The following is a 19845-nucleotide window of genomic DNA, read 5'->3' on the forward strand; positions in this document are numbered from 1 at the left end:
CCGAGCCCAGCATCAAGCACTGGGCCCATGAGTATAACTAGTTATGGGCCAGATTGGATCTGAAATCTGATCCGTCATTTGTTTATAAATTAAAGCCTGCAGCCCATTTGAAAACCAAATCCGCTTGGGTGGATGGGACTATCCCCTTGACTATTCTTAAATTTAAATTCTAACCTTAAATATAAAATTGAAGTAAAATATAGATTAAATTTGCATAAATTTAGTCTACAGGTCTAACTGTGGACAAACCAATTAAAATAGAAAAATTTTAACTTTACATGATTAGATGTGCATTCGTTTTAATAAAAAAATATTTTTTTATTTATTTGATTTATAAATGAATTTATAGAGTGAATCTAAACAAAATCAATATCGTAAAATATAGTTTATTTTTTGGTTTCATCCAGGTTGAAAATTTTCAAATGGCGCACAACGAGCTATGAAACAAATGCTTCCCGTCGAATATTCATGCCATTGTTTGGCGTGTGAATGAAAAATCTTGAAGGAGCAGGAGCAACTCTTAAGAATATTCGTAATTAGTCACAAAGCGTTTGGTCATTTTAGGAAATACATTCTTGCTTCCAAATAGAAACACAAAAAATTGGTGGATGCAATTGAATTTGGATAACGTGGCATCCATCCACCAATAGCATGAATCTCACGTAAACAACTCCCTGTTCCGTAAAAAATTTCGCACTGTTCTTCCTTCATATACAAGATTTTCATTGTTTTATTTTCCAACTCTCTCCTTGAGTTTCCAGGAAAATGGCAGTATCGGCAGATTGCCGGTTCTCCATCTCAGCCGCCGGCCGCCAGCTACATGGTGCAGCAGGATTATTGGCAGGGAGGCACTCAAGACTTGTCAAGTATGGTGATGGAGAGTTAATGGGAAATAAACTGAAGCTAAGCATACTTCATAATCAAAGAACTAGTAGTAATATTAAGACTATAAAGAAACATGTTTCTATGTCTCTTACTACTAGTGTACTTGGCGAGGCCAAGGTTAGAACAGCTCCTTTCTTTCTTGTATAAACATAAATGTATATCAGTTCTTGAATGACCCACAGCTTTTTTTTTCCTGTAGAAATATGTATTTAACAGAATAATATTCAAAATTCATATTTTTTATGAATTTTATCCCATGCACTTTTTTTTTAGAACATGATGTGAGCCGCTAGTTTGATGAAATTGGGTTTTAAATTACACTTTTATGATGTTTTTGCATATGTATATAAGTTGAGGGACCTGGAGATGGAAAAGAGGGATCCAAAGACAGTTGTGGCAATTATTCTAGGAGGAGGAGCCGGTACTCGTCTTTTCCCTCTCACTAAGCGCAGAGCCAAACCTGCTGTAAGTTCTTATCTTATCTTTCATCACATTATTCATGATCATTTTATTTTTACCAAATAGTCTTTTCTAGTTTTTAGTCTTCGAATAGCTGTCTTTTGCATTTTTTGCAGAGAGGTTGTTTGCGGGGCTCATTAAGAAATTCTAAGAATAGAAACCATTTTGTATTTCCACATTTTTATACGGTGGCAAACAAACGTACACTAGTTTAATAAGAGTATAAAAATTGTAGGTGCCAATTGGAGGTGCATACAGGCTTATAGATGTGCCAATGAGCAACTGCATTAACAGTGGAATCAACAAAGTCTACATTCTCACTCAATTTAACTCAGCATCACTTAACAGACATCTCGCTCGTGCTTATAACTTTGGCAATGGAATCAATTTTGGAGATGGCTTTGTTGAGGTAATTACTTATTGACTTCACAAAGGTACACTATCTTTAACGAAAATGGGAGTTCAAGGGTGCTTTTGCTAATTGCTACTGTATATTAGGTTTTGGCAGCCACTCAGACTCCCGGTGAAGAAGGCAAAAGGTGGTTCCAAGGCACTGCTGATGCTGTCAGACAGTTTCATTGGCTCTTTGAGGTAGTATTCTTCAATTATTGAACAATTTAGAACAAGAAACAATCCAAAAGCTATGGTTTTTTGCCTCGCATTTCGATTATATCTAGTAATCCATTATGGAATTTAATGTAACCTAATCAAATGCATTTTTGGTTCAAATATTTATCAGTCTTTATGTTGCAGGATCCAAGAAGTAAGGCAATTGAGGATGTGTTGATTCTATCGGGAGATCACTTGTACAGGATGGACTACATGGACTTTGTGCAGGTTTGAGACCAAATGTCTGCACATTAAACTTAGAATAAATATGGAGATAGTGTTTATAATTCTCTAATTATTGAACTCTTTACTGGCAGAGCCACAGACAGAGTGGTGCAGATATCACTATCTCTTGTTTGCCAATGGATGACAGGTAGTAGGTCATAAATTTTTCTATTTGTCGGACAATATTCTTGAAATTTTGAGAACTTGCTGGGTTTTCATGATAGCCGTGCCTCAGACTTTGGTCTAATGAAGATAGACAATAAAGGAAGAGTTCTTTCATTCAGTGAAAAGCCTAAAGGAGATGATCTAAAGGCAATTGTGAGTTTCTGCTTCGTTTTAAATTTCTATTTTTGAATTGAAAAAATAAACCCAGAATTACTATGCTAAGTTGACTACACACTTTAGGCAGTTGACACCACAGTATTGGGGCTTTCAAAAGAAGAGGCTGTAAAGAAACCATACATTGCTTCAATGGGAGTTTATGTCTTCAAGAAGGAGATACTTCTGAATATTTTAAGGTATTGTTTATCTGTAATGATCTATAATTATGAATTAACACAAACATTAACATCACTAAAAGGACTGGTAATTAATGTTTGATTTAGATGGCGTTTTCCAACTGCTAATGATTTCGGATCAGAGATAATCCCAGCCTCTGCAAAAGAATATTACATTAAGGTCTGCTTTTAACTTTTTATGGCTTCTTTGGAGTTTAAATTGCCTAAAAATGAAATTTAAGAATGGAGTTTCTGAACAGGCTTATCTCTTCAATGATTATTGGGAAGACATAGGAACTATCAGATCCTTCTTTGAGGCAAATCTTGCACTTACTGAGCATGTGAGTAGCAGCATTTTTCTTTTCCATTCATCAGTTCATCTTGATAGGGTACTCAAACTATTGCTTTCAGCCTCCAAGGTTCAGTTTCTACGACGCAGCAAAGCCAACGTACACATCAAGAAGAAACCTACCGCCATCAAAGATTGACAATTGCAAGGTCAGTAATTTTCTTCGTTTGGCTCTTCTCTTGAAGCAATTCTCCATTAGTTGGAATTCAACACCAGGTTTTCTGATTTTCGCTTCTTGTTTCATCTCTGTTGTGCAGCTCGTTGATTCAATCATATCTCATGGAAGTTTCTTAACAAATTCATTCATAGAACACAGCGTTGTCGGTATCAGATCTCGAATAAACTCCAATGTCCACTTAAAGGTCAGTTGGATTTTCTCATTCAGGTTCTCTATAATGAACTTTTTTTGTTTATTTGTAAATTGAGGTTTTGCCTTTATATGGTTAACCAAATGCAGGACACTGTGATGCTTGGTGCTGACTTCTATGAAACTGATGCCGAAATATCAGCACTACTAGCTGGGGGAAGAGTACCTATTGGAATAGGAGAAAATACGAGAATCAGGTAATAAGCTTTAAGTCTTCTTGCCTTGTCTTCTAAAAATGGTTTCTTCTGTCTAATGGCATGCTTCTATCATGTTCTATAGAGAATGCATCATTGATAAGAATGCCAGAATTGGGACAAATGTTGTTATTGCCAACTCAGAGGTATGGTTCTGCAGACCACTTTTTTCAGATAATTTCAGTATCGAACTGAATGGTAAACCGTGTATCTTTCATAAAAATTGAGTTATCTGGGTATTGAACTTGTTAATCTTTAGTCTAATGAGTGGGATTTGCAGGGGATAAAAGAGGCTGATAGATCTTCAGAAGGCTTCTACATTCGATCTGGTGTTACCATTATATTAAAGAACTCAGTTATTGAAGATGGTTTTGTAATATAATTCATCTATCACCCCTTTCATAATCCCCTTTTTTGGTGTTGATCAGGATAATAAGAAAACAAGAAGATAAGAACACAGATTTGAATTCATCATAAATTAAAGGTGATAATAACAGCAGTTTTCATTCTTGAAGCCAATGACGCAAATCAAGATATGATTATCCTGCGAGCACAAAATCCTTCTGCCTGTAGGCGTAAATAACTCCAATCAAAGTAAAGCTATTTTTCATTTAGAAATATTAAAGATGAAAACTTTAGAACCAGGATATCACTTTAAGGAACCCACAAAGTATCAGTTTAATTGAAAGATCAATGTCATTCTCAAAAGAATACAACTTTGATGTCTAAAATACACTCTTTCTTTTTTCGTCAAGAAAAACTGCGACATTCATCGTAGAAATGCAAGCAACAACCTTAGGGGCATTTAAGGCATATCACAAATTTGAAATCCCACGTTTTCCCTTTTTGTCATGGTGGCTGTTGGCTTTGGCTAGCCAAAAGAACACGTTTCACGGCCCAAGCGCCCACCCCAATTTCTCTCTTTTTCTTCCTTTATTTTTTCTTTTTTGCCTTCTTTCTTTCCCAGCTGGCCTTTATGAGATAAATAAATTACATGCAAATCAATTGGCATCACTATATACCTTCCAGCAAGGTTTTCTTCCCCCATTACTTTATATTAAACGTCCTTTCCATTGATTTTCCACTTATTGCAAGAAGTAAATTCCTATTGATGTGTTTCATTCAGATAAAAATAAGAAATTGAAGGATGGATGCAGAAGCAAGCAGCCAGTTAATTTAATGAAATGAATCAACATTATAACTCCAAAACAAGTTCTTCACAGTTAAACATCAGTTCATTTTCATATCTTTGCAAAACAAAGCGCTCTTCTGATATGATAATATTGGTAACATAGCATTTTTCATCCGAAAAAGGTTTTCTACCTGTTCTTCCTGAACGATGAAGATAGTCAACAGCACTTTTTGGCAAATCAAAGTTGTATATGTGAGTGGTTTGTGGAAGGTCAACCCCCCGGGCAGCTATATCTGTTGCTACAAGAACATAGCCTCCTCCCTGCTTCAGTTCCTGTGCACAAATGATAATAATAATAAATAAATAAATAATAATAATAACAACAAAACAAGCAATATAGACTTGGAACAAGAATTTCCCCATACAAATTTGCAATTCATTATTTTTTCTTGGAATTTTATTTGACTGTTTCTTTAATGCCAGGCAGCATGAATGATGGATTACAATGACTAGAAAATTTAGTAAAGATCACATAATTATAGTTACATCAATTCAACAGGTCATTTAGAGACAATAGGAATTAAAAGGACTTCTTTTTTCATTTCATTTGAATCTTAAAATAACATGTTGAATATATCATAATAAACAAAAGCTTTATTAAAGAAATTTAAAATATCAATTCCATATTGATTATATATTATATAATTCTAATTTATATAATTGTTTTTTATAAATTTATAATTAATTTGTAACTATTTTCTAGCATATAAAAGAAGGCAAAAATGCCAACAACCTCCATCCATCGCTCAGACAATTGGGAATTGGAGAGCACTTACTGATAATGAAGCCGCTCGTGAGTTGAAATTCATGTCTTCCTCCAGAAGGAGGAGATCTGAACAGCCGTCATATGAAGATTTCAAGAAATCAATCAAAAGAGTGGTTGGTGGAGCATTTCCAGCCTTCTTTGACTTCTCAGACTGCATAAATAGAAATGCCATTAAATTAAATCATCACAGAAGCTTGTAATCTTCCATAAGGAATATATATAGTCTATCTAATAGGTCATTCCTGATGTTATTAAGATACAATTTAGATATGAAATGCTGCCTGCTATTTTTTTCATGCCATGTGGAAGGCACTATAATTACTTGAATGACATGAGACAAGTTCACAATTTAACCAGAAAATGTCAGTTTTACTGTGGAAAAGGCCAGCATATCACTTCTCATAACTATTATCCGGCAAAGCAAAGTTGCCAAATTACAGAAACTGAAATTCAACAGCAGAAATTCATCCCATTCTCATGATAAAATTCAATCCCTTCACCAATTTTCCAAACTAACATATTGAGTCAGACATGATTATACAAACCTGCTCACCGACAAAAATAATGGCAGACTTTGGCGCATCAGAATGTAATAGAGAAAGCAACATTTGATGCCTCTGGTTTTTACTGCATATCTGTTAAGTAGAGCAGCATTAGCACATTAAAACAAAAATACTGTGAAATATGCTTGCTTTGACTAAACAAGGAAACTATGAAAATTTTCTTACCAAAAACCTATGCAGCAGGCGAGATGGCATGGGCTCAATTGGATTGACATGGACATGAACTACATTACCCTGTAAACCATATGGAAAATGTAAGTGACTTTGGTAGCAACATTGTATCTTCAATCAAGAACCATTTCCAAACAAACCTTGGTCCATTTCTGCTGTATGCAGTCATGCATAAATCGTCTGTGCTGAGGGATGGATGCACTAGCAAAAATAGTCTGTCGGTTCTTGCATGATGAATATGATGTCAAAAGCTTTCGGAGGGAACTGACTTGTTTTGAAGAGTTGAACATGAAATCCACCTAGCCAAAGAATGAAAATAGAATGTCTTTCCTTCAGAACTATTTATCCACAAGGGCTTTTACTCTCAAAACAATTACCTAAGAAATGAACGTGTATGTTAACTATGACGCAGCAGGAAAATGCACTCTAATACAAGCTACAGAGATTATTAATCCCAAAAGTGTCCAGAAAGAAATTTCAAACTCATACTGAAAGCACCAGCAAAGTAAACAGAAGAATTACCTCGTCAATAACCAGCACCTGTAATGCCTCAAGTTTAATTGTCTGCTTCTGAAGCATTTGGCACAAACTTGCTATTGTTGCCACAACTATTTTAGGAGGCTCTGCCTGACACAAAAAATTCTTTCTTCTTAATATCAACAACATTATGTGTGTGTGTGTGTGTGTGTGTGTGTGTGTGTGTCTATATATCTATATATGAAATCAACAGAAGTACACCTTTAGCCAACTCTTATGTCTTTTCAACATCCCTCCATCTAAAAGAGCCATGACAGTAACATCCATGGCTTTCGTAGCCAACATCCGAGCAACTTTAGTAACCTTGTTCACAAAGAAAGAATCAAAACTTCAGTTTTATGATAATATAGCGAATGCCTCTAAATGCAAATTTCAAGATCATCACCACCAACAAAATGCTCACTTGCATTCCGAGTTCCCGGGTAGGCACTACGATTAAGGCTTGCACGGCAGACCTTTGAGCGTTAATAACTGAATATATCAATAGCAGGTAAGCAAGCGTCTTACCAGAACCTGTCTACGTACCCAAAATTAAGAATTACATTAACATTGTAATAAACTTCGATTCTCAGATTTCTCGAGAGTAAGAGACCGAAATTAACCTGAGCATGAAGTATACAATCCCGGCGACTAAAAAGAACAGGCAAAGCTTGCCTCTGTACATCAGTTGGCACTACATATCCAACCTCTTCGGCTCTAAACATGAAACCAACTAATTAGAGTAATAATAATTGCAATTAAGCTATCTAAACTCATCGAATTTGATATTATTTTGAAGGAATTATAAAATAATTAAACTTTACCGGTCCAACATGTGATCTGATACATGACCTCTGCAAATTCCGCGGAGTGTTGAAGCATCATCCTGTTTAGTGTCGGCTTCTTCTTTGCTTAGAGGAGTAGAAGAGTCGAGAACAGCTTGCAAATGACTCAAATTGGGCGTAGAGAGTATCAGTCGGTCTCTGGAGTTAAACAAAGACGATAGATTGGGACTAGTGCTTTTTGATTTTAGAATAAAACGGTGCCGATTTCTGCTAGGTTTCGACAAGAAAAGTGCCTCTGAGAGAGAGATAAGTTGGGTTCCTGCGACAGCGGAAGCCATATCTATTCCTTGGTTAACTACCCACGCAGTGTACAGAAATAATTGTGTATAAACAACACTAAGTGTGGAAGCGGGACCCGCCTATATTTTCCACGTATAAATTTATTTATTTATTTATAGACTTTTCGAAGTCATCCGGATTCCGGAGTCGTCAGTCCATACTCGTTCCGTAAGCGTAGGGCGAACGGCGGAAAAACAAGTAAAGGTTCACTTTTTTCTAAATAACCCTTGCTTTTTTTCGAATTTGTAAAAAGTGGCCCGATTAAATAAGCTATTTAAAATTTCCCTACTTATTTTTACTAATTTTTAGCAATCATAAGTTTTTGGAAATCTGAAACATTTAATATAAAGGCATTATAGCTCGTGAGAGACGCGTGGAAAGATGAAATAGAAAAGGACCCTTGGAAGAAAAAAAGGTATGTTGGGTTGGGCCATCCACCCGCAATAAGAAAAAAAGGGTTGATTAGGTATGGTGAATAAGTGATTCCCTGGCTTGGAAGTAATTTCAAACTTCAAATCATGCTGTAAAATAACATAAATAAGCAAGAAGGAGTAATTTACAAGTCTTCCTTTGATATTAATTAAACCTATATCGTTTCAAATCTTGAACATATATGCCAAATGCAACTCATTCATCAATCACACTCTTAAATTTAATTTAAAATAATAATAAATTATTATGCCAATTCATATTTTGTACATCTTTATTCTTTTTAAACTATTTATTAAGTTAAAAAAAGTGAATATTCCTAAATTGATGGGACTAGTTACTAGTGGCTCAAATTTATACTTATTTTAAGATGGTAAATAACAAGCTGAAAACTAATATATTTTGATGGCTTTTTGCATAAATATTAAATAGTTCTTGTATTACAAAATTAGCTATCGTAATTGGATGGATGGTTGGTTTTTAAGCGAAGGATATAGCGACGGAACTTAAAAATTTTAGACTTTTAGTTGTTTGGGAGGAGGGTTATTTTAAAGAGAGGATTTATTTCATTCTTGAACTCACTAATTCCAGGCGTAGGAGAAAATTTTCATTTTTAATTTTTATATTGTACATGTTTATTTTTTAAAAACTTCAAATTGTCCTTTTTTTTAATTTTATCTTTCCAAACTAAACCAATACATTAAGGAAAAAAAAATCAGAATTGTAATAGAATAAAAAGTTTTCATAGCAAATCAACCTTACAAAATATAATAAATTAAATAAATTTATTAAAAAAATAATTAAATATATTAGAAAATCAATAATCCAAGACTAAGAAAATATCTAAAAATAAGGAACAACTAACCTTTAATAGTAAGTCAGTTTCGGTAAATATAAGAAATTAAATACATTTAAAAGGAAAATATTAAATATATTTAGTAACTATTTATGATTTAAAAGTCCTAACTTTTAATATTAAGTCAACCTTAGTAAATTTAATGAATTAAAATACATTTGTTAATAAAAAAATTAAATATATTTAGTAACTAATAATAAGGAAAACAATCTACATTAATAGTAAGTTAACTTTGCGAAATATAAAAAATATTAGATATTTTTATTTTAAGAAAAAAGTTTAGATATTTTTATCCACAAAAAGAAAATAAAATTACTACTTTTATATTGAAATTTTTTTTATTTTTTTGGAGAAAAGATTTAAGGCAAGGAATAAACGACAACAAAAAATCTGCCACAGCGAACAAAACGGCACTATCATATGGACGTGGCGATATTTACAAGAACCCCGTGGGTATGAATTGAAAATACTGTAAAATAAAAGGGGTGATATGAAAAGAATCCAATTATAAATTGATCAAACCAACTAATGTAACCAAAATTAATCAAAAGATTGATTGATTCCATCAAACCGTCTGAATCGGATTTTCCCCTTCGTTTTCTCCCTTTTCCTCCCTCCATAAATCCTTTTCTTTGATCATTTACTGCACACTTTATCTAGGGTTCCTTTCTTCGTCCTCTTCCCATTCCTCTCCCACTTCTCTCTACCAACTTACTTCTATATCTTCTTTTCCGTCTCCATCAGTTCAAAACCCTTCAGATGGCGAATTTCACTTTCTCTTCATCGTCATTATCTGGATATCCCATAATTTCAGCTGCTGCTGGCGGCGGCAGTTCTTCTTCAGGAGCTGCTTTTGACGATGATTTTGAGGAAGCTTGCAGTATCTGCCTTGAGCCTTTCACTACACAAGACCCTTCCACTGTATGATTGCATTGTCACTCTCTAATGCTTCTTTTTTTGTGCTTGATTTTTTTTTTTCCTGTTGGACTGTCAACTGAGTGCTGAAAAATTTGTTGGCTGATCCATCGATCGGTGGTCTGAATTTATAATTGATTTTCTTATCGAGGAAAGCCGAGAACGCTGAATGTATTAGTTCAAATCAGATTAAAACGAGATGATCGGTGCAAATTGTGTTATGAATTTGCAATCCATTACAGATGTTATGACTCTGTGCTGATTTCCGTGTTAGGATGTTGATAAATAATTGGGAACTAATTGTTGTCTTTAGCATCTGTTTATACAAGTATGTTTAGCTTCATCGTCGCAGATGTTCTTTTGGATATTTCTTCCCCCTTTTATAATTTTTCTTTTTATGGAAACAGATGGATGGTTGGGTGCGTAACAATGTGCTTTCCTTCAGTTATGAAGGAGGATCAATTTATTAGATTATGTTATTGGTTGTCTGGGTTCAGTTTTAGTAGAAAGAAATCTGAAAAGCCGCGTAGCTTACCCTAATTGGTTTTGGCTAAAACGTAGTGAAGTTTGTAACAATTGATGATTGATATTTTTCAAGTGATTTTTTTAGCAAAACCTACAAACTATTGATCATTGGTTTGGGTTTTGATAAAATTATTAGGTTCTCATATTTGGATATCAGATGAGACAGAATTTCTGAATTGATTAAAATTTTTGTTGAATAACTAAACTATACCACGCTTGTGGGTGGGAGTGAGAATAGTCAAGGAATTTCAAAATTTGCTAGTGTTATGGATATTTAATTATCTTACATGGTTCTTTGGTTCTAAAGTTCTTAGCAATTGAAGGTGTTTATTAATAGTTTCAATTTGTCTCTTCTGTTGTACTGTGTTTCCGGCTATGCTAATACATTATGCCAGTTCTTTATTCATGTGATTACAGAAAGAGTCTCAACCTTTTATATTTTGTTCATTGTTTCAGGTCACTGGCTGCAAACATGAATACCATCTTCAATGTATTCTTGAATGGTAGGTTCACTCAACAGTGTACTGATTTTAGATGATTATATTCTAGTACTTACAGCTCACCATTTGCTAGGCACTTTCGTTTGTTGCATGAAAATATGATGCATATAGCCACTATTAATTGGACGTGTTTCCTTGTTCAGGTCACAAAGAAGCAAAGAGTGCCCAATCTGTTGGCAGATGCTTGTCCTCAAGGAGCCTGCCTGGTATATATCTCCAAATAGCTTTCTCTATCTATGTCTCTTTGCAGATGAGCATTGTTATATTTGCAAACTTGTGCACAGATACTCTCGTTTAGTTATGCTGATGGAAACAAGCTAATTGGCTGATGCACTGATTCATGTTTCTTTGTTTCTTCTTCTACTTCGGTAGCCAAGAACTTCTAGCTGCTGTTCAGACAGAGAGGCGTTTAAGGTCAAGGAGTACATCTGCTGCTACATCTGCAAACCAACTTCATTTTCATGAGGATTTTGATGCAGAACAGGTTTTGTTGGCTTGATTTTTGAAAATGTACAGACAATTTTTTTTTTTTTTTGGCAGCATAATTGGCTTTATCTGACATGAAACTTTTCAGGATTTCTACTCCAATGATTCTGATTTCGATGATCGAATTATGCAACATATAGCTGCTGCAAGTAGAGCTCATTACATTAACAGAAGGGAGAGGCAGAGGTATTCTGATCAGGGTCCCTCCCAGTTTCTCTTCTTTACCTCTCCTGCAAATGGACCTAATGCTCAGCAGATACAAACATCTGCTGAAGAAGGCCTAGATATAAATAATGGGTCATTAGGGAGTAATTCACCGACTCCTGTCATGGTATCACAACCTCTGGCATCTTTGGTCCCTCCTGTTGTGAATGTAGTATCTGGTACTGCTGTCAACAGAGATGTTCCTTCTAAAGCCAGGTATTAGTTTAGAACTGTAAGCCTTGATGCATATGATTAATTCATACGTCCCACATTTCCCTCCATTTAATTGGTATCATCCCATTCATGCATATTACAGCATAGGTTGGTCTGGTATCCCTGAAGATAAGTGGGATTAAGTCAAGGATAACGATCCAACAGATGCAGTGCCTATTCTTTTCTGTTTCTTTGTTCTTCATATTCTTCTCTTCAGTACCACAAACGCATGGTTGTTATTTTCGTTGATAGCTTCTATGGATGATTGGTTGACATTTCTTCTAATAGTCTTTTCTAGTTGATTGCTCTTGCATTTATTATCATGCTGATCACGCTCTCTCTTTCTACTTGTATTGTTTTCCTTCTCACTTATTGTTGGTTCGATATCCAGGGTTTTCTTTGGACAGCTTCCAACTGATTCTCCCCGATCACCATCTGAGGCAGCATCTCTGTCTGAGTCCATTAAATCTAAATGGCTTGCTGCTTCAGCCAGGTAGATAAACTCTTCAGCTTCTTTTTTTTTTTTTTTTTTTTTTTTTTTTTTTTTGTGTGCGCGTGCGCGTGCCCTAAGGAATACCATCTGATGCTGAATTTTGTTGCTATACCACAACAGATATAAGGAATCAATCTCTAAAGGTACCCGAGGAATAAAGGAAAAACTACTTGCACGCAATAGTTCTGTTAAGGAGCTCGGCAAAGGAGTTCAGCGGGAGATGAGTGCAGGAATTGCTGGTGTTGCGCGAATGATTGAGCGGTTAGATTTTACCTCAAAAAGAACTGGAGCCTCCAATCCAGTTTCTGGTTTTAGGGCAGGAGCACCAGACCTCTCCAAGGGTATACAAGAGAACATTATTGCTCAAGCACTTAAGAGAGAACGTGAGGAAATTGCAAATTGTGCAAGTGTAGATGCATCATCTCATGCTTTCTGCACTGTACCAGGCCAAATGGAAGCTCCCCACCCATGTACAGGTTGAGAAATCTTGACTTTTACTGCTAAAGGATATTCTTCCGCCATCTAATAGCATCTAAAAGCATAACCAGATTTCTTTACTCAAAAAGAGTATGTTCTTTTAATTACTGGATTATCTAATGGTGTCAATAGGGGTGGGGTTTTATTTCTACATCTTAAGGTTTCAATCACAGAGCTCTTTGTACTGAAGGAAGAAACACTGACCTCTTTTTTCGTTTTCCTCTCATTGCAGAGAAAGTAATTGAGGCTGTGGAGCTTAAGCCTGGTTGCTAACTCTCTTTTGACCTTTCCTTACGAAGGGGCAAGTGATGCAAGTGACGTGCTGTGAAGAAACCAATTCCCCTGTTGGTTTGCGTCCTGCATTGCTTATTTTATGCACAGTGAGGACCTTAGTTTCTTGTAGGAATTATTGTCCCAGTGAACGAAGTGTTTTTTTTGTCATGAACAACTTTTTGAGGAGTTTACGATAGCATTCTCCTCGTAAATTTGCCTATATGGATCGCTTTCGAATTATGAAAAGGAACTGTCCTACTCTGGCAATGCTCAGTACATATTTCTACTTGTATGTGATATGTTCACCGCCGTTTTATTTCTACTCTGGCAATATTCACTGCTCGGATGCGATTTGCTTGGTGATACACCCTTTAATTCTTTTTATTATTTCCTCATAAAAGACACTGAATCGAGCAGTGATCAATCAGAAACGCTTGCTCTCTTATGAAGAGCATCTCATACAAAAAATTATCAGCAACTCATTTACTTCTGAGTTATTGCTCTTATGTGTGCAAATATGATCTAGGCCAAAGAAGTCTTGCATACTTAGTTAATTCTTGGCTTTTATTGGAACTTTCAACATTTTTATGCACTGGTGCATTGTATGAGAAATTTTTAGCGAGTTCGCTCTGGATCGATTTTTATACTATATGAAATCATCGTTAAGTAGTCTGATGGCCATATACAATTTGGAATGAGGGTCTAATTATTCCTTGAAGGTATGTATCTATTATAATTATTTCACAATAAATATAATACAAATGTTGAGGTAATTACATAGATAACAACAGCACTCCTGAAACCCTACTATAACAAATGAAGACTGATTCCCTTTTATTCACTAATCTCACACAACTTGCAGTCTTATATGGTACACGCTATATCCTGCAAGATCAATAGTAGAACGCAGAAAATACCACGAAGAACATTGTCAACCATTGACATGTTACCGCCTGCAGTAAACAAGGATCATTAAATGTTTAGTCATAAATGAATAATAGCCGATATGGTTGCATGAGAAACAAATTGACGTACCATTAGGATGCAGAACTTGGCCAGTGAAGTAAGAAGAAGTCTCGCTGGACTCCAGAAACACATAAGAAGGTGCAATCTCGTAAGGCTGTTCTGCCCTGCCCAATGGGACTTCCAGATCCTAAGCTTTTGACCATTTCAGCAGGTATAGACGCTGGTTACGATGGCGTCCAAAACAGGCCCTGGAGCCACAGCATTAACACGAATTCCTTTGCCTACAAGCTGCAAAGCCAAACTTCTAGTGAAAGACACAATAGCTCCTTTAGTGGAGGTATCATCCAGTACCTCTGGTACACCACAATAAGCATCGACAGATGTCGAGTTGATAATGCTACTCCCTTCTTTCATGTGCTTCAAACAATGCCTACAGTACCAACCAACCATCAGAGTAAAATGAAGAACAATATGTGATTATTAATTGTTCATTTCTTATATATATATATATATATACATATTTTGGTTTACCTTGTCATGAAGAAATGAGAAAATATATTAGTTCTAAAAACGCTCTCAAGCCGAGGCTCTGTAATCTCTTCTATCGTTGTGGCAAAGTGTTGCTCAGCTGCATTATTCACAAGAATATCAATTCGCCCATGTTCACTTGCAACTAGATCAACAACTCTTTTACAGTTCTCATCGAACCCAACATCAGCAGCCAATGCAATAGGATCATGTGCACCAGCTACCTTCACTTTGCGTAGCATCTCAAGCGTATCATCCTTGTCCTTCTCTTCTATGCCTTTTACATAAGTAAAAGCCACAGTTGCTCCTTCTAGTGCAAAATGGTAGCATACAGCTCTTCCTATACCAGAGTCGTCCCCTGTCACCAAAGCTACCTTGTCCTGTGATTAATTACAAGCATGGATTAGTTATAAAAGCAAAACAAGGAAAAAGAGAGAGAGGAAAGGAATTTAATTACTTGGAGCTTATTGGAAGGTTTATAGTCAGGGTTTATGGCTTGAGGAAGAGGGTGCATCACATGTTCTTTCCCTGGTTGCTGCTGTTGGCTCTGTGGTGGAAACTGTTCTTCACCGCTTGCCATCCTATAAAACTACAACTCCAAATGAAGAGATATCATAGAGATTTTGCAGAAACTAATGCTTCGGCAGAGCAGCTTGCACCGGACTTGCGTACGCAAAAATATTCCTATCCTATTCCTATGTATGTGTTTGGGTAAGTCTGGGCACATGTCCTGATGAGGTTGTTGTAGGATTTTGATGCCATGTTAACTGCGACGTTGTTTTGCCCGACGATTTCCCTTGTGGCAGTTTGCAGGCCCAACACCAGTGAGCCCACTTGGAATTTATGAACGATGGACGCAATTTTTTTTTATTTTTTTATTTCCAAGGATACATGGACACAAATTTGTTTTATTTTATATAAAATTATACTTATTAAGCGATTCAAATTTAAAATTATTTTAAACACTTTAATTGATAAAGTTATATCAATTAAATACATATTAAATTATTAAAAAAATAAAATTTAATATTTTAATAATTTTATTAACTATACATTAAATTAATATTTTAAACTGTTATTGTTAGGTAAAAATATGTGAAATATTATTAGAATTAGCAATTTTAGGGTACAATACATCTCTCCCAAATTTTCGGATAGAGTAAAATTAAAGTCAAATTTAATAAATTAATTTATATATTTCGCCTATTAAAAACTGATAGCGCACACGTTTTATCATGATGTGGCCCGTAAAAGCAAGATAATATATACTGTAAAATTAATATGCATGGCACACGTTTGCCATGATTCAGGAGTATTTATGAAGTTCATTTGCACCATGCATAGTTGCTTTTAACATTTAATTTGTACCTTCTTGTTATTATTTTAAAGAAAAAAGAAAAGATGATCTTGTGTTGTCGGAACATGATCTTGATCTTGTCTTTAACTTCTTTTTTTTTCCAACGTATGTGTATTAATTAATCACGTATTTGCTTGATTGCCATTATAGACCGATGACAAGAGGATCCACTCTCTTTCAAGTATTTCTTTTCTTAGAAAATCCTTAACCATAATGGCATTATTGCATAAATAAAAACAAAATTCACAACTAAATACATCAACATATCTATAATTAGCACACTTAAAACTAAGAAAACCAATTCATCAGACATAGGCGTCAATATTATATATTCTTTATTTGAAACAACCGAGAAAAAAAAATAAAGCAATAACATTTAAAAAAATATATATCTTTTTTGGATTGATTTGGTGTATGGAACTGCCCAGGGAGTGTAAGCAAGAAATTTGTTCTTTATTTATCAAGCCCAGTCAAGCCCTTCTCACATCTTCGCAAAGAAAACTAAGCATAATTAAGTATTGATGATGGCACCACCTGCAGCAGTATATATTTATGAACAAGATGTCATCAGTACTATATATATATATATATATATATATATATATATATTAAAGAATTAACTCAACAAGCACAAATGTATGTTTCCCAAAAGTTGACACACAGTACCATTAGGATGCACAACTTGGCCAGTGATGTAGGAGGAACATTCATTGGCAGCCAAGAACACAAAAGAAGGTGCAATCTCAAAAGGCTGTCCTGCTCTGTCCATTGGGACTTCACTTCCTAAGCTTGCGACTACCTCAGCAGGCAAAGACGCCGGTTGCAATGGTGTCCACACAGGACCTGGTGCTACTCCATTCACACGTATGCCTCTTTCTATAAGATGCAAAGCCAGACTTCTTGTAAAAGATACAATGGCTCCTTTTGTGGAACTATAATCCAGCAACTCTGCATATCCTCTATAGGCTACAAGAGATGTAGTGTTTATAATACAGCTGCCTTCTTTCATGTACTTTAAAGCTTCCCTGCACCAATTGCAGTAGAAATTCAATTTCATTCATAATGTTTAACAGTTATAGTATGTATATGATCTTTTTAACATTTCTCACTTGGCCATGAAGAAATAAGAAAATATGTTAGTTCTAAACACCCGTTCAAGCCTAGCCTCAGTTATGTCTTGAATGGAGTGCGAATAGAATTGTACAGCTGTACAATTGACGAGAATATCAATCTGTCCATATTCACTCATCACTTGATCAACCACTTTCTTGCAATTTTCTTCAAATCCGACATCAGTGGGTATAGCAATAGGGTCTTTTGATCCTTCTGTCTTTATTTCGTGTAATATCTTGAGGGTATGATCCTTGTCCTTATCCTCTCGGGGTTTGACGTATGTGAAAGCCACGGTTGCACCCTCCAATGTGAAATAGTAAGCTACAGCTCTTCCTATGCCGGAATCACCTCCTGTGATCAGAGCTACCTTTCCCTGCCAAGAATAGCAAGTAATGCAAGAATTAAAAAGAAGCGAATAACATTAACGAAAAAGAATAACAGACGTGTTTTGGAATCGCACATGTAGTTTGTTGGAGGGCTTGTAATGAGGGTTTATGGATTCTGGAAGTGGGTGCATCACATATTCTAGGCCTGGCTGTCTGTCTTGAGTCTGTGGAGGAAATCGGTACCCTGGTTCTGTCAACTCCATGTCTCTGCTGCTGGAAACTGTAAATTCTCGGTTATGATCACCGGGGCCACAACAAAGAGAAATGCAATTGCAAAATGAGTGTTTCATGTGCTTTGCCATCAGCTGTGTAGATGAAGTCGGATTTATAAGTCAAGAGCCGTGATGAAGGAGTTCATCCAACTGCCTGCTATTAATGCAATGGAGACATATAACCAAATGTATACTCCTTCCATACCAACATTTTTGTTCTAGTATACTTTTTTTTTTTTTTTCGTCTATCCGAAAAATTGTAATTATTGTCGTTTTTCCTTTTCTAACATTGAATAATACTAGATACAAACAAAATTAACATATAATCTTTTAATCTTTCGATTTAATCAAATGTTTGATTAATTTTAAAAACAATTTAATATGAATCATTTAATTTTTATTGAATACTAATGCAATGGCATATTAAAAAAAAAAAAAAAAGAGTTTAATCGTTTCAATTAAAATTTCTTAATCCACGTGCAAGTCAAATAAGAATACAAATTATTAGGGAATATAAAAAGTTTTAACTTAAGAAAAATGTTTAAAAAACAATTGTTGAGGCGTGTCATATGTTTAATTATTTTCAATGAATCCATCTCAGTCCCCCTGCTAGCTGAAATTGTAAATGTGTAGATTTCAATTTTCACAACCAACCCATGGCTTTCGTGCGTGTTCCGCTATCATATCTTAAAAAATAAAAGAAGACACGTTTTGTGCAATTAAATGAAATTATCCATAAGCGTGTTTGGTTAGACAAAAAATAGCTCCAATTAGAAATGTTAGTTTGTTACAGTTAAATTAAACTTTCTGCAAATCGGATCACTACTCTACTTATGGAAATGATTTGTTAGGATACCGGCAATAAAATTACGAGAATAATAACACAGCGGAAAAATTAAAATGGGACACACAAAGATTTACGTGGTTCACCCTCAATTGTTTAGGGCTACGTCCATGGGACCAACTCCGAATAATTCTTCTACTATTACAAAATAATAGGCTTACACGAGAGTAATACAAAATAGTGGCACTCACAAGTGTTTCCCAAAAACACCCTAATAATCTTCACTATTTTCTAAACCCGTAGTTTTAAGAACCCTTTCTTAAAACTATAAACTCTCAAATCTTTTCTTCACAGATAAAACTGATCTGTGGCTCACACTGAAACGAGGCAACTCATCTCCTATTTATAGGAGAGGTTAGCGAATATGCAGCCTAATCATCGCCTAAGAATGAGCTGCTTTCACCAACCTTTGAATAGCGCAATCACCGCCTAAGAATGAGCTGCTTTCACCAACCTTTGAATTTCCTTTTTCTTCTTCCGCGGTATGATTTTGACTGGCAAGAAAAACGTGTGTTTTATTATTATTATTATTATTTTTTTCTTTTCAAATGTGAGTGGGTCCCACTTGAGTGGGCACACCACCACCAACAAATCTCCCCCTGCACGCTCAAGTGGGGACGTCAGCCATATTCTCCATCATCCCTGAAGCTAATCGGCAATATTCAAACTTGTCTTTTGGAAGAATCTTCGTTAACATATCTGATCCATTTTCATCTGTATGGATCTTCTCAAGCTGTAACTGCTTCATCTCCAGTACATCCCTGATCCAATGATATCTAACATTAATGTGCTTTGATCTTGAATGAAAGGAGGAATTTTTCCCAAGATGAATTGCACTTTGGCTATCGCAGAAAATCAAATATCGTTCTTGATGAATTCCGAGTTCATTCAAGAACTTCTTCATCCACAGCAACTCTTTGCATGCTTCTGTTAGTGCTATGAATTCTGCCTCAGTTGTTGATAGAGCAACACACTTCTGCAATCTTGACTGCCATGACACAGCTCCCCCTGCAAATGTGATTAGATACCCTGATGTGGACTTTCTCGAGTCAACATCCCCAGCCATATCTGCATCGGTATAACCGACTAATACTGGCTTCTCATCTCCAAAGCATAAACATACTTTGGTCGTACCTCGAAGATACCTGAAA

General features: G+C 35.4%; 4 protein-coding genes and 1 pseudogene across 8 annotated transcripts; 2 read left to right on the forward strand and 3 right to left on the reverse strand.

The window, feature by feature from the left end:
• The first annotated feature begins 466 nt into the window (after positions 1–466).
• APL1 (ADP glucose pyrophosphorylase large subunit 1) lies at positions 467–4099 on the forward strand. Its single transcript, XM_012214172.4, has 15 exons — positions 467–1002; positions 1237–1350; positions 1580–1753; positions 1843–1935; positions 2098–2181; positions 2271–2326; positions 2403–2496; positions 2584–2696; positions 2784–2856; positions 2936–3016; positions 3087–3173; positions 3282–3386; positions 3482–3588; positions 3671–3731; positions 3866–4099. Exons 1-15 carry the CDS (start codon positions 766–768, stop codon positions 3965–3967), a joined length of 1581 nt encoding a protein of 526 aa, XP_012069562.1. The 5' UTR covers positions 467–765; the 3' UTR covers positions 3968–4099.
• A 159-nt stretch (positions 4100–4258) lies between these two features.
• LOC105631939 (P-loop containing nucleoside triphosphate hydrolases superfamily protein) lies at positions 4259–7947 on the reverse strand. Of its 4 annotated transcripts, none has more exons than XM_089723741.1 (11): positions 7618–7947; positions 7417–7510; positions 7200–7331; positions 7016–7117; positions 6800–6904; positions 6418–6576; positions 6272–6340; positions 6089–6178; positions 5554–5694; positions 4909–5050; positions 4259–4557 (listed from the first exon to the last, which is right to left on the reverse strand). In XM_089723741.1, exons 1-11 carry the CDS (start codon positions 7914–7916, stop codon positions 4457–4459), a joined length of 1434 nt encoding a protein of 477 aa, XP_089579867.1. In that variant the 5' UTR covers positions 7917–7947; the 3' UTR covers positions 4259–4456. The 4 variants fall into 4 exon arrangements, with proteins under 4 accessions (XP_089579867.1, XP_089579868.1, XP_020534206.1 ...); XM_089723742.1 differs by lacking the exon at positions 4259–4557 and adding an exon at positions 4573–4690; XM_020678547.3 differs by lacking the exon at positions 4259–4557 and having other exon boundaries at positions 4761–5050.
• Positions 7948–9744: 1797 nt separating this feature from the next.
• On the forward strand, positions 9745–13610 carry RHF1A (RING-H2 group F1A). 2 transcript variants are annotated; one of them, XR_001046754.4, is made up of 8 exons: positions 9745–10123; positions 11099–11145; positions 11286–11348; positions 11515–11626; positions 11717–12048; positions 12437–12538; positions 12659–13105; positions 13248–13610. XR_001046754.4 is itself a non-coding variant. In XM_012214167.4 (8 exons), exons 1-8 carry the CDS (start codon positions 9962–9964, stop codon positions 13286–13288), a joined length of 1215 nt encoding a protein of 404 aa, XP_012069557.1. In that variant the 5' UTR covers positions 9745–9961; the 3' UTR covers positions 13289–13610. The 2 variants fall into 2 exon arrangements, 1 of the variants encoding a protein (XP_012069557.1); XM_012214167.4 differs by having other exon boundaries at positions 12659–13014.
• A 624-nt stretch (positions 13611–14234) lies between these two features.
• Positions 14235–15480, reverse strand: LOC105632203 (glucose and ribitol dehydrogenase pseudogene; annotated as a pseudogene).
• A 948-nt stretch (positions 15481–16428) lies between these two features.
• Positions 16429–17949, reverse strand: LOC105631937 (glucose and ribitol dehydrogenase homolog 2). The gene is made up of 4 exons (XM_020678462.3): positions 17713–17949; positions 17249–17625; positions 16806–17164; positions 16429–16673 (listed from the first exon to the last, which is right to left on the reverse strand). Exons 1-4 carry the CDS (start codon positions 17938–17940, stop codon positions 16651–16653), a joined length of 987 nt encoding a protein of 328 aa, XP_020534121.1. The 5' UTR covers positions 17941–17949; the 3' UTR covers positions 16429–16650.
• Positions 17950–19845: the final 1896 nt, after the last annotated feature.

This window comes from Jatropha curcas, chromosome 7, assembly GCF_041381405.1.
Source record: "Jatropha curcas cultivar XTBG-Jc1 chromosome 7, XTBG_Jcur_1.0, whole genome shotgun sequence".
Lineage (NCBI taxonomy): Eukaryota > Viridiplantae > Streptophyta > Magnoliopsida > Malpighiales > Euphorbiaceae > Jatropha > Jatropha curcas.